The sequence below is a fragment of the Ambystoma mexicanum genome, chromosome 11 (genome assembly GCF_040938575.1).
Source record: "Ambystoma mexicanum isolate Mex_15411 chromosome 11, UKY_AmexF1_1, whole genome shotgun sequence".
Taxonomy (NCBI): domain Eukaryota; kingdom Metazoa; phylum Chordata; class Amphibia; order Caudata; family Ambystomatidae; genus Ambystoma; species Ambystoma mexicanum.
In genome coordinates, this window is record NC_090934.1 from 861,707,291 (window position 1) to 861,722,044 (window position 14,754).

Sequence of the window (14,754 nt, forward strand, 5' to 3'; positions counted from 1 at the left end):
ACAAGGGATTTGTAGTGGGGAAAGACTCCATTCGATACCAGGGCGTTCTCATTACCAGGGACCTTTCAAAGCTAGCTCCAACCAACTATGGCCCTGCAATGGTAGGGATTACATCGGAGCTGAGGAAATGGGGAGGGATGATCCTGCCTTGGTACGGTCGCATGACTGCGGTAAAGATGAATATCCTGCCTAGGCTGCTGTACCTCTTCATAGCACTCCCAACGATTGTCCCCAACCAAACCTTTAGGGATCTACAGAAAGCAGTGAAGAGTTTATATGGCAGGGGAAAACCCTGAGGATCGGGAGGGCTACTCTAACTCTCCCGAAGGAGGAGGGGGGTTTTGGGTTACCAGATTTTCTTCTCTATTACCGTGCTGCCCAGTTGCGAGTCCTTTTGGAACATATGAAAGAAGGGATGGGAACTTACTGGTTCTACCTGGAAGATATGGATGCCCACCCCCTTAAGGTACCTGATCTCCTGTGGATTCCATGCAGGCTCATCCCGAGTAGGTTGAAGGCCCATCCAACCTTTCAAGTGCTTTGGGCGACTTGGAAAGAGGGGCCCTCGACTGCCCACCTCACTTCATGGCCCTCTCCGATGACCTCACTCTGGGCACACCCCCTCAAACTTGGTAGTAGGGGGTTTTGAAACGCCCAATCCTGGTCGGACATGGGTATGCAATGGGCGGGGCAGATGTTTAGAGAGGGCGAGATCCTCTCATATGAAGAAATGAGGGAGGCTCTTGGGCGGGGGTCAATCTCCATTTTCGAGTACCTTCGACTGAAGGGCATTCTCTGCGATCAGTCATGGGGACAAAACTTGAGAAGACAGTTGACTCCTTTTGAAAAACTACTGGACACGGCGACAACAAGAAAGGGGACAGTGTCCAAGATGCATAAAATCCTGAACACCAACAACCTAGAGGAGAGGAGGGGATTCTGCACGTTTTGGAATGGGTTAGCAGGGGAGGCCCTTTCGGAGGACGCTTGGGCAAGGATATTTAAAATAGCGTTCCATGGGAACTTATTTATATCAGATATGGAGCATAATTTTAAGATCTTGCAGGGGTGGCATAGGGACCCATTGAAACTGTCAAAGATGTTCCCAGGGGTGTCGCCCAGATGTCCAAGGGGATGTGGCCAGGTGGGATCAAGGGACCACATGTGGTGGTACTGCCCAAAAGTCCAGAAGTTTTGGGAGGATGTAAGGGGTTGGATGGTGGAGGTGACTGAAGAATTACTCCCACAAAATCCGCTGACGATGCTGCTGGGCCTCCCCCCGGAGGAAGCAGAAATACACAGGTACCCAATTTCTGGGGGTGTGGGAAGCAATGTTCAGAGCGGAGAGGCTAGAAGTGGCTCAAAAATGGAAAAGCCTGCAGACACTGGAAAAGGAAGACTGGCTACAGAAGGTCCGGGATATTTATACAATGGAAAAACTAACAGCCTTGGTAAATGATCATATGGGTTCCTTTCAGGATGAATAGGGGGCATTCACAACAAAATGGGGTTCTAGAATACCCTAGATTCATGGGAAACTATATGGGGGTGGAGCCAGAACTACTAATAGAGATTGTGGGTATGAATCCGATAGGAAATGTAAAAAATATGAATGGTCAGGGGTAGCTACAAAGGTGACCTCTTCGGAAGACGAGTGAGCCAAGTGGAATGTCGTCAAATCAAAGAAGCCATAGAAAGGTGGGTGGAGAAGACCACGTTCCATTTCATACTTATGAAATATAACCTATTTTAGGAGATATTAAGAACAAGACATGTATAACTAGTTATTATAGGGGGAGGGTTAGGGAAAAGGGTTTTACGAGGTTGATTATTGTGATTGCGTTCTGATGTAAAAATCAATTTAAATGTTGTTTTTTAAATGAGGTCTGATCGCATATGTAAGGGTGCAGAAGAAGGAGGCTGACGCAAAGGTGGCATGTTTGGGGCTAAAGACCTTTATTAACCAAGAAGTTAAGAGAACACTTATCTATCCCTATTACTAATATGGGTTTCCCTACCTCAACTAAAGATAAGGTATCTGTCAGGTTGTCTGTCAACTCAAAAGTGTCCACATCCTCTGTCAACAAAACCTTACTTCTGTCCCTTACACTAGAAACTAAAGAATAAGGCAGTACTGTTCCGGTCCCAGGAGAATGACTCCCTTCTCCTTGGTTGTGGTTTATTGAAACAGTTCCCAAATCTTAGAACAATCTTGTGTCTCTCAAGTTGTCATGGGGAATGGCTTCTTCCCCAGCAAAGTTCCCAACAATACTTTTTTGGTGGGCAAGGAGAATGTTTCCCTTCTCCGAACATCCAGTCTCAGATAGCCCGGGGTAATTACTCCCTTCCCCAGACCTTTTTGGACCTTACTGCCAGTCCGGATTATCAGGAGAATGACTCCCTTTGCCTGGTATCTTAACGGTTCCTTACAACCAGGGGGAGTTACTCACTTCCTCTGGTCTTCCTTTCATTAGGCTTCAACTCCACAACACGCAATCCTGAGTGTTAGGGGGGTCTGCAACCCTGGCTTCTCTTCTTTGATCTGGCCCTTGGTTAACTTCCCTGCCAAGCAGTGCCATGAGGACGATGACTCATATCACTTTCTTGCTTCGGGTCCCAGACCCTGGCTTTTCTCTTCTTTGAACTGGCCCACTTGGTTCACTTTCCTGCCATGTGCTGCCGAGAGGAGGATGAGGACTCTTATCTTGTTTAGGGTCCCTGATCCCACCTTTGGCAGTCAGTGGATTTATCTCTGCCACTGTTGTGCGGGGCTCTCCCTTTCAAGTTCTCTTTATGGTACTTGGGGTCCTAGACCCTTCCATGGTGGTCAATGGGCTTCGGTCTACCACTGCAACGAGGAGACAAAGGTTTGCAGGCTTTCTGCCCCTGCTGCGCCACCCAAGCACTATGGTTGTAAAGGGGCATAGGGACAACTGCAGGCGGTCTATTGGTAACCCACCCCGCATCCCAAATGGGTCACCCGTGCCACCCTTTACCTTGTTGGAGTTTTTGGCACACCACCGGGGCTTCCTAGGATGGCAGGTGTTCGGTTTCTCTGGCGTCTTTGTTTCCATGCGGCTGCGTTCCTGCTCTGCGTTCTGGTCTCCTCTCGACACTGCTGGCCACCAGTCTGCTCCTGCAGACCTTCTGACCATCAGATGCAGCAGACTGCCAGCATCCTTGCAGCTCTCTCCCTCCAGATCAGCGACGCATGTTGGTATCTCCAGCGTTCGGTGCACAGCACACCTGCAGTCTTCCGCGGCTGCCCGAGACCAAGTGTTTAGTCCTTTGTCTATGTTAATCCAATGTTGCCAGCAGTGTCTGGGCCCATTCTATAAGCCTTTTGTCTCTTTCAAAGGTTTCATCTACGTTACTCTGCGGGGCCAACTTGTCCCAGTACTTGGATTACCTATGTTCCTGTTGTTCTACTCAGTATTTTCAAGAACCCTGAGGTACTCTGCCTTATAACAGTACATAGATCTACGGTCTACAAAGAGGGTAGCAAACGTAGGAGAGGCCAGAGTATGTGAGGGTGTGATGTTCTCATAAGGGTGGTACCCTAGATGGTCATTCTTATCCCTAGAGGGGGGAGTCTTTCCCCATGAGATCCTCTTGCATTATACCACCCCCAGGGGGACTATCGGGCAGCAGCCTAAACTACCTGGCCTCATGGTAAAGGGCTCCCGCTCAGGCAGAAGTGACGACATCTAGTGAATCCTCACAGTGGTCATCATGAATTTGTGAACAGACTTTTCTGCAGGCGTTAAGCCAAACACGGGATGTGGTGTCTTGTTCTTTTTTGGGGCTAGGATTCCCACAGTCCATCTATCAGAGACTCTTTGTCTATGGCCCTCCTTTGTAAGAGTGTTGTAACCACTGTGCAGAGAAGCTGGAGGGGTATATTGCCTCCAATGCGTGGGCAAATTGTTAGATTCTTTCCCATATGGGTGTAGAATGAGAGGGCACTTTGTAACTGTACTAATTGTTCATGGGCCATTCAGCCATTGAGGAGGCTACCTCATGTATGTCCTCTTCCTCACCTGTGCTGGCAAATATTGGTTTTGATGCCACTCGGTCTGCTGGTAATCCTGTTGTCCTTAAGGCTAGCTGCTCAGTTTGGCTTGAACACAATGGAAACCTGTTGGTTGGAGGGGATATGTTGAGGTCTACAAGTCCTTCTGGTGCTGGCCAAACAAATCAGACATTATATGCTGCAATCGTGGTCATCTTTCTACCAACAGAGTAAATACATTTACTCTCAGTCTGTAGGAGCATCAGATGTGGATGCAGATGTTCCACAATGTTTTCGTGCAGTTGCTGTCAAAGGTCAGTCTGGCAGTAACTGGCCACGTATAATTAAGCAGTCGATGGGAGAAGGCTTGTATTCTTTTCCATCCATGGGCTGGTAGCTTTGACAAAAGCAGTTGTCTCTATGGTGGGATGAATCTGCTGCTTCATTGATCGCATAACAGGAACACACTGGGCTATTGGCCTAGGTTCCTTCGGGGTCTCTAGAATAAAATATTTGTCCTATTGTTCCTCTGGAGGTTTATGCAAAGACCTATGGCTGCTTTCTTTATCAGTGCCGCATATGAGAAGTAATGTTCTGTTGGGGAATTAGATATCAGGGGTTCAGTATTATCAGGCTAGTCCATAGATAATCCTCTGGTTTTCCCTCTACAACGTCCACATACTTTTCCCATCCACTCTCTGTTTTGAGTTCTGCACCAGTCCATTGACTGGATGAATAAAGTCTACCCTGACAAACTATGAGGGAGCTTTATGTAGTGTTGCGCCAATGCTGTGTGCGCCCTCCGTGACGGGTCATGATGGCAAGCTATTCATGAAGTGGCACGGAGCGAAACAGGTGTGGCTGACAAAGGAGGAGTAAGAGTTCAACAGAGCAACGCCCCAATGCTCTTCTTCAGGATATATATTTATATGCAGTCTGTTGGCACATGTTTATGATATATGCGAATAATAGAACACTGAAGCAACTAGAGGTATCAAGATGTATTTATTAATCCAGAAATCTTCAAACTTACCTACCCCTTCATGAGGCCTGTCCAGTTTTCTCTTTTCTCTACATTTTATCTTTACTTTATTTAAATGTTGATGTTTGCCATAGCCTGAACAAAAGTCGGACTTTGCCATGGTGGGTTTTAGCATGCTGAGAGATGATAAATAGCCCCCTGCTCTTCCTCCTCTTCATAATCATCCTCTTTACCTTCGCAAAAAGAAATAAATCAGACTATTCTATGTCCATGCTTTGTAAAAAGCTGAAGAGTGACGCCTGTGCTGAGGTGTGTGACGATCGTTCAGATGGTGTCACTTCTCCCCAGAGGGACCCCATTTCCATGAGGATCGGGAGATGAGGCCACTAACCGATAGCCGGCCTGGGGGTGGTAATATGCAGGAGGATCTCCTGGGGACAAGGATGTGAATCTGGGGCTCAGCCCCTTTATCTTCCAACCCCACAGGCTAATAACACCCAACCCTTCCTTACATTACGATAAAGTCTGACACCATGTGTTACTGTAATGTGTCAGACAGTCTCACGATAATAGGTACTGTGATGAAGAAGAACCTGAGAACGCTACACTGAAGCATGAAGAGTATTCAATCAGCTTGTGTCAATCAAACTGACGTTACGCTGGGACAGTGCTAGCTACTTAAGCTAAACAGTAAAGGACAAGAAGAGCACATTCGGAAGGAGAAGTCTGCGAGCTAGGAGGCCATCAAAAAGCCAGTGAGTTTGTAGCAGGGTGTTCGAAGGCTCTATCGAAGCAGCAGTGTGAACTGACGAGAAGGAACCAAGGGACGCCAGGAAAGCAGGTTGTCAATCGGCTGAGAGTTGACAAACTTGAGGATGAGAATTAGTATGGTGGTGACATGACCTGTGGTGCGTGGACCGTGTGGTCCAGGAACTACGCCGAGACGGCCAACACTAGCCTAACTGCAGAGCCGCATAGGCATTTGCATGGGACGTGCAAGGAACTGTGGTGGTTTGAGCGACCTGTAATGGTGGGCCGGCTGGTCCGAAACTTGCTCCCTGACTGCCAAAAGTAAAGGGCCGTGAAGTCAAGCAGCCCGAACAAAGGCAGAAGAAGAAAGAGAAGGAACAAACCCCTGGCAAAACTGGCGATGAGTTCCCAAAGAGAAGTTAACAGGAACAGTAATAATTCTGGGAGGGGTCCAGGAAAATTGATAAGGTGAAATACAAAGACAATAAAGAAGTAGATCATTTTGTGATGCATTTCCCTGGTCAATACCATAAGACTGTGGACGGTGGGGACAAATTGAAGGACAGTGTTGAAACAGTGATATGGCAAAGTCTGTGGAAAGAACTTAGAGTTGATGAAGAATCTGAAGTTGAAGTAACTCAAGAAAAGCCTGCTATAGACTGGATGTAAACTAGGAGAAGGGAGACATTCTCCTAGTCCCAGGATATTTGTGGTACTGTATAAAACACTGAACTTTGAGAGACTGCTACCAAGGAGAAGGGGGGTAATTCTCCTGGATTGGGATAAGAACTCCTTTCCTCAGTTTAGTAATTTGGGGAAACAGAAACCGAAGAAGCCCAGTAAGCAGAGACCATCAACATTTGGAAGTCGTTTTCGACAGCATCGAAGCATCCCTTCCCCAAGTGGTGATGGTCTACAAACACCCACGAAAAAGTTCCCATGCTCCACGGGGAACTTCAGAACCGTGGAAGATAACTCACATTTAGGAGTTGGTATTTTGTCAAAATCGATTTTCCTCTTTGCCTGTTATTGTGTCAACAGCGGATCACACCAAGAGTGAGCTCCTCTTTACCCCTTAACTCTGTTTTCCACAAAAAGGGACACAAACCTTAGACTCTAAGGGAAGCAAGACAGGTGAGAGAAGAGTGAATAAGAAGAGACTTTCAAGATAAGGTCTAACTCACAAGCTAGGAGAAGGGAGACATTCTCATTGCTATGGAGATTTCGACCTCAGAGAAGGGAGGCATGCTCCACAGGTATAGTTTTGGTTGTTTTGGTCTTTTGTGTTTCAGTGGTAGGGATAGTTTAGAAGTTTGGACCAAGACAGTAAAATATTATTTGGACAAAACAGTCGTCCTGACAGACCTGAGTTTGTTTGGTTGAAGTAGGGAAAACCACCTCTAGAAATAGGGAAAGATAGGTTTTGGGAATACACAATAGAAGTGTCTAACTTCTCATTCCATGTCACCACAGGTGTTCCCAATGTGCTTTGCACACACATATTTTAAAATGGATTTAAAAATAGATGTAAAAAAATGTGTCTTTTGCTGTGCTTGGTGTTGAAACAGAATGTTTACCGACTTCAAGCATTTTAATATTTTGGTTTTCAGTGTTTGGCACCAGGCCTGTTCTTCGGGTGTTTTCTCTTTGGTGAATTATTATCTAAAATGGTGGCTTCATTGCTGTGTTGTTCAGTGAAATCCCTCTTAGTGGTATTTTTTTTGTTGGCGGGTGTCCCTACGGCCTACGCCATGTATCTCTGTTCTGACATTTTTGGTGCCATGTTTGGATGCACTGAGTTGTGCATGTGCATCACTGTGCACCATTCTTTGACAGAGTAGACTTCCCCTTCTTGCCGGCCTTGAAATGAGAGGCATTAACAATTGTCTTTGGTGTTGGCTAAGCATGGTTCCCTTGCTTGTTTTGGGTAGCGATATGGGTGTTGGTGTGCATGCAGCATTTTTCACGCAATGTGGTCTCGCCTGGGCTGCCCTTACAGGGGGCTTTTCGGAGATAGGGTAGTCGGCTAGGAATGCTAGTAGTTCTTTTGTCTTTTGAAATTAATCTGGGACGACTCGTTCTTGTATAGGCCTGATATCTCCACTTCCGCCGATGACATCATTACGCTCCTTTTGGTGCCTGCGGCCACTGTAAAAGAAATAGTTGCCCGCACAAGCCTTTTTCGATAGGTTAGGATGAGTTATTTTCTAATCTTGAAAGAGTATGTTTTCAATGGAGTCTCCAGACTTTATTCTTTTCCTATATACCTTATAACCGCCATAAGCAATGAGATTATACCCAATATAATTCCCTCAATTTTGTAAAATACTCCCCTTTTTTTAGCGTGAAGGAACTTCGTTTCTGACAGATTTGCATTAGGTACATGTACATCTCCAGTTTTTTTTCTTTACAACCTATATCTTCCCCAAGCACTAGGTTTCTACTTAACATCATTCCATTCTTTTTGCAGAAGGCTCCCTTTTGAATGTGAGGAAACTTATCTTCTGACCGATTTGAATTAGGTAATGTTCTACTGCTAACTACTTGGATAAACGTCTATGATTGCCATCAGGCCAATACATTCTCTGAAATAGTGAAAAATGAGAATTGTTTGTCAGACATTTGTCATACTTTAATTGTTTGATATTTTGTGTCTGCTCTTTAACATTTTCTCAAGTGCAATTTGCATCTTTCAATAGTGTTCTTTTGTGACTCATTTGAGGCTCATTTATTGATTAATAATGCAGGAGGCATTAGTAAAATATTTCGCAAAATGTTTATCGATAGACACTTGAGGATATTATCATTGACTTCCCTTTTGGCTCGTACTATAAACATTTATTTTTTGTTTCTCCATTGACAAATGCAACTGTTGCTCCTGCTGAGGGAGTAGCTCCCAAAAAACATCAGATTCTGAGCTTGACATCAGATTCTGAGATAAATTAAACCATTACGAAAATAATAAGGATCTGGCTGTTCTTACTGCATTCCATGCATTGTTTAAGTTATTTACTCATGGAATACTTGTATCACAATCATTAATTAAACTCTGACTGGTTCTTACCAGTACCGCAGTGTGCAGGGGTATGGGGTATCCATATTTTTGGGATATCATCTATAGTTTGTTTCACTGTTTTCTCTCTGACTTTGCAAAGATAATGTTCAAAGTACTTCTTGGAAAGGCAAATATGCTCTAGACATTATTCTGCTGCTATAGAACTTGCTTCCTTAGGTAGGTCTGAAGGCCCAGACCTACACTTATCTGGGACATCATTGGCCAGATGCAGAGTAGACCATCAAGCTTCTTGACTGCATACTCTGGCACAGAGGAGAGTCCTGATACCCCAACTTCTCTGGAGGAAAAACACTGTGGAGGCTGGACTGGCACTTCCTTTCATCACACTGTCACCCTCTTCTTACATTGCAGTCCTGGAGCCGTTATCTTATAGGGGGCTCATGTTTCAGCTCATGTCATGTGCCATGGAACGTTGCATAAACAGCCCATCTGACATGGTCATGCAAGTGTAATTCTTCCAGTCCATTTAATCTCTTAACCTAGACAGTTTACCTGATCTATTCTTTTACTTTGACTTCAGAGTCCCTGCTTGAAGGCCTGTACAGCAGAGCCCACCTTGCTATGTCCCAAAGTTATCAGGCACATACCAAAGAGTGCTTCCAAAGTTCTCAGATAGACGTGTCCTTTGCTACCTTCTTTCCTTGTCCCATATCGGCCAGGTTTTTACAATATCTTATTACATTAGGTTTCTGTGCAGCCATTCTGATTTCTTCTCATTTCCTTGGCTTCCTTTTGCAGCTACCCTGTTTTTTTTTCTTTAGAATTTGCCCTTATGACTATTTTCACAGAGTTCTGTTGTAGGAACACTTTTCAGTTCTGGGTTCTTTTGAATATAGAGAATGGAGTGACAGTGCTTCATGGTGATAGCCCGGATTTACCAGTGAATACTCCACGGGCAGTGAGGATTACACAAGTACCAGGGTAACCTACCATCTCCTGAAGGTGAACCAGCAGCACAGGAGGCTGGCTTCCACCTCAAGTGCCTTAGCATTGATGGCACATTAGTATCAGGTGGTGAGTGCAGATATCAGGGGCGAGGGGGTCATCAAGCTCTCAAGGACCTTACAGTGCCACCACACTAACCTCTACAGAAAGTTTCTTTCCCAGTGCAAAGAGAAAGGGGTGCATGTTGATGTCTGGATCTTTGCGGAAACAGTTGGGTTTGGCGTGATGCTGGAAGTGAAGGTGGTTCCACCAGCTGGCTGGAGCTCCCTGCAGAGAGGAACACAACAACTCAGGAAATGCCAGACACAGCTCCTCTCCCCTGCCCCAAAATGAAAGGATTGACCCCATTACCCACTCAGACGGAAGAACAAAGCCCCAACATTTAACAAAGCAGTCACCACTCACAGAGCAAGAACAAAGCACCTATAAATGCACATAGCAACCCTATGCAAAGGAAATGACATAGCACATCCCAGCACAACTGCATACATCAATCACCTACTGCTTCTCAATCAGAGCGGTTTATAAACGTTACTATTTAGTGGCTTCACAGTGTACAGAAAACAAACTATCAATCACAATAAAACGAAACACATTTTAAATGTGGAGCATATTAATATGTCCAGTAAGATTGTCAATTGCCCAGTAAGATTGTCATTGCAAGTTATTCTATTCAGACAGTTACATCTCTCCCCACCTCCTCCCAGCCCCCTCCACCCAATTGTGAATGCTTTTTACAATGGTCATCTTACACAGTACTAGATTTATGGTTCCAAGGAAGCCGGCAGGAACAAACATAAATCTACTGATAAATGTGAGCAAGAGTTCTAACCATTTTGCTCTCAGAATGTTCCATTTTCAGGCACACTTGGCCATGTAGACAAACGTGGGAAGAATAACCCCCCCTCTAGATAGCTGTGCACTGGGCCAACTGGAGCTGAGCAAATCTGAGCCTGGGTAATAATTTGTGTGCCTCTGTATTTCTAATGATCACATAAGCTTGGATGGAACGACATGGCTTCAATTCAAATTTATTGCAGAGCAAGCTCTCTTCAAGGCTGCCATGCAAACTGGGCCTCCAACATATAGTACTCAAACTTCTTGATCAAGGTGTTCTTAATGAACAAAGGGATATGTTTAGGGCTTAGTGTCTGAGAGCTATCATTGCAGTCCAAAGTCTGAGATTTATTTTAATAACATAACCGAACAGGAGGTGTACACTTTACATCTCCATGCCTAAAAGCTGAACGAGAATCTTGTTTGTCAGCTGTGGTACAGTATTAGGCAACAAGGTTTGCCAGTACCATACAGGACACAGAAGTGTCAAGGTAAAATATATCTGTACTTCGCTAAGCACTGAAAAGGGCACAGCTCTGGTCTTTACTTTTCTCTAGAAAAGTGTTCTCCATGTTTGTGTGGGAGCTCACATTAGTATGTCCACAAATAAGCTGTATGCAATGAAGCAGAAACAGTTCTACGATGCTGCACGGATTTCAACATAGCTCTCTGCTCTATATCTTTACCGGGCCTTGCATATCATCCCTGCATGCTTGAGTTCTGCTTAATCACAAGTGCCCCCCTCCTCCGTCTAGCTACTGGATCTCACATGACTCTTGTCTTTGTATCTTCATTGCATCATGAATTGCCACAGGTTCAGTTCCAGTAGACTGATTCCGAGTTGGATCATTACCTTGAGGTGTCCAATTACAAAATGATGGACCAAGTGATTCCATTTGGACTTGCTGAAGACAGAGAGGTGACCGTAATCGTGCTGCAGCCACCCAGCTTGGGCCTAGAAAAATAAATGAACAACATGATCCAGCGTGCACATTATGCATCATATATTACCTATACCTTGTTGGAAACACGTGGTTACAGTTGCAACTGTGAGAAGATTGTACGCATGCAGTGTAATCCTTTTTAAACAGTGATTATGTAGCATCTACTGCCTAGCCTAAGACTCATAGAACTTAAAAATTACCAAGGATCCTCACTGAATCCATCCTGCTCATGCTGATGCAAGATGTGCCAATGAGAACATTACCCAGGAAAAAAGATTGCCTCAACAATCTTGCAAACACTTACAGAGGCTACACCAATTGGTACATGACAATTGTGCAGCATCTACTCTGATCCAACCATCACACACCAACAGGGTCTTTACCAAAGAAGGGATTAGGCAACATGCACTCAAACATAGCCAGGTCCAGACTGAGGGGTCTTCGGGGGGTAGAGATGGGATGCCGAAGGGTAAGACGCAGTACCCCCTTCCCTATAACACCTTTTCCCCATCTTACCCCGTAGGATATCCAGAAAATCTAACACCCCCCTTTTCCAACACAAACACTTTCCTACACCATTGACAAACGACGGACTAACAGCAGAGCAGTTTACCTTTACAAAACAAGGGTCAGGTAAAATCAGGCAATTGACAACAATTACACACACCTGATGGCCCTTTCTCTTCCCCAAAGGGATAAAAGGCGGAGCCCTAGAGCACACTAAGAGAAAAGCCGAACGCACGAGAAAGCAGCCATTCCGGACCGGCAGTTTAAAAGCAGGAGAAAGACAGTGAGACCTGGAGGGACGACGAGGAGGGAATTGTCCTTGCCCATTTCATCTCAGACCCACAAAGCCTCTGAAAGTGAAATCATAAAACCGGAAAGCCCAGCTGGCGCGTGGTGCGAAAACTGTCAACGGCACACTGCCCTCCCGCACTGATAGCCAAAGCGGGGACAAGTGCATGCCGCCATGGTGCCATCCTTGACTCCCGAGACAAGAAACTCTAACAGTTCAGCACAGCTGGTGAGTCGAAGAGGACTGTTAGTAAACCAAAATGTGCTGGGCCGAAGGTTGCAGATGGCAACATTACAAAGTACTTGTGTGTTTGAACTTTAAAGAAACCCTAGAAAAGATCCAGAAGTAAAGAAAGCCTAGAAAAGATCCAGAAGCAAAGTGGTCCAGCGCCGCAGGGCGCTCATTTGAAGGACTCTTGACTCAAGTGTCAAAGGGGTAATACGAGGGTCGAGCAAAACCCCTCGTTCAATTGAAGGTCTTTGACACGTTGAGAAGCAAAATAAACAGTGTTAATAGAACTGTGTGTTGCCTGGCTGGGGGCTTTAAGGAAAGCCTGACTGGGGGCTGAGACCCAGACTTAGGTAAAAGGAAGAACCAAAGCGGTCTAAAAGAACTGTCATGTGAATTCTGGCAAGTGTGAACCAGATGGAGGGATGCCAGGAGAAAGCTATGGGAAGGGAATCCCCGCTTTCTAATAAGGTTGTGAAATTATGAACTAAGGCAAATGTGAACCCGAAGGAGGGATGCCAAGAGAAATTGAGGGAAAGGGAACCCTGCTTAAAGATGAGATGAGCAGATCATGAACTGCATTAGAAAATCATGAACTGTGTTAGAATGGCTATGTGAAACTGACAGAGGGATTCCAAAGGGAAAGCTAACAAGAGTGAATCCTGCATTGTGAGAAAGCAAAGTGAACTTTGTATTTAGCAAACATGAACCCGGCTGAGGGATGCCTGTGAATTGGGGTGAAGCATAATACACCCTAGAACATTGTGTCGACAAGAGTGAACCCGGCTGAGGTTGTCCATGGTGAATGGTTGTATAAAAAGACATTAAGGCTCTTGAATATTAAAAGCTGCTGAGAATTTGAATGAAAGTCTGTAGTGAACCCAAAGGAGGGAGGCCCACGTTGTGTGAAGGATCGGAGCCCGGCAGAGGAGGATCCTAATGCGAAGAGTAATCGCTCCGTGAAAATTTATTGAAGGAACTTTTGTTTTGTTGGTTGTGACACATCAGGTCCTCTGAGACAAGATCCTTTGTGTGAAAGAGACTTGCCCACAGAAGGAACAGATATTTTGGAAATTAATTGTAACCTTGTGCTGGCGAGGCCCAAGAGTGTGCTGTGCTTAAGAGTCTTGCCTTGTCCCATGCTAAAAACGTGAGGAAGGGAGACCCTCAGCTATAACATCCTGGCTTACCATTTGTGAGCACTTCTTTCTTTTCTTGTGAACACTATCCCACACTCTTAGTGAACTTAGCTGTAAGGATTGGCAAATGTTTTTTTTAGTATAGGCCCTTTTATTTGACAAGACGCCACTAGGACTGCCTTATTATTATTTGATGGTCGTAGCTTCCTCCCATCTTATATTTAGGTTTAGGTTAGGCATTTTTCTGACCCATTTATACAGTTTAATAAACACCCTTGAACTGTGATCACTTGTGTCTGTGTTTACTGTTGCCACCATGAGTTCCTTACGCCCCTTTATCAACTTCCTATATGAACATGGACTTCCATTCCCAGCCTGAAAGGGTTATTGCTTTAATCTCTTTGATTCCAAGCATACAATAATGTTTGCCCCCATTTTGTTTCAGTCTCTTGATCAACTGTGTCAGGGAAAATGGACTTCCCTAAGCAGCACGCAATGGTTCTCTTTTCAAATAGCCTTGTCAAGTATATTTTGGAATGTGAACTTCGATGTGTATATTTCATTACTCCTGCTTTCAATCTCTTACTTAAATGGGAACTAGGAAAGCCTTTTTACTGGTGTCAGGCACCAGCTCTTCTCATACTATCCACTTTGTTTTAAAGTGGTCTGGGAATGTTCTCTCTGGGATCTAGCCATCAGACTTTCTCCTCCTATTAGCTTTTCTGCAGGACTGAGGAACTCATCCTTCAAGTTTCAAAATACACTGTTCTTCGTTGACCGCTCTCTCTCTCTCTCTCTCCTTCTCCGCTCGGAACTTTAACTCTTGTTTCCCTTCCTGACCCCATGCCCCTCATGGATGTTCATTACAGGTGTCTGTTGAGTAAGTCTCCCCTCACAGTTTGATCTACGCCACGTCTCTCCTCAGATCTTGCTGCATATCCACAAACCTTTCTATGGTATCAGCTTTTTCCGCCATCACCTCTATGCCTGCTTGGTCACTCGTATTGCCCTATGAACTCCTTTTTCTTTCCTCAGCTCTCCGTGG

At 45.0% G+C, this 14,754-nt stretch overlaps 1 protein-coding gene across 1 annotated transcript in view; it reads right to left on the reverse strand.

Annotated features, from left to right (window-relative positions):
- The window catches only part of FADS1 (fatty acid desaturase 1), a 185,273-nt gene that overhangs the window by 88,690 nt on the left and 81,829 nt on the right, over positions 1-14,754 (reverse strand). Inside the window, exons 5-6 of the mRNA XM_069623891.1 lie at positions 11,456-11,557; positions 9,904-10,032 (exon numbers count right to left, since the gene is read on the reverse strand). Of these exons, the coding sequence (XP_069479992.1) occupies positions 9,904-10,032; positions 11,456-11,557 (231 nt within the window). The remainder of the gene's footprint in view (positions 1-9,903; positions 10,033-11,455; positions 11,558-14,754) is intronic.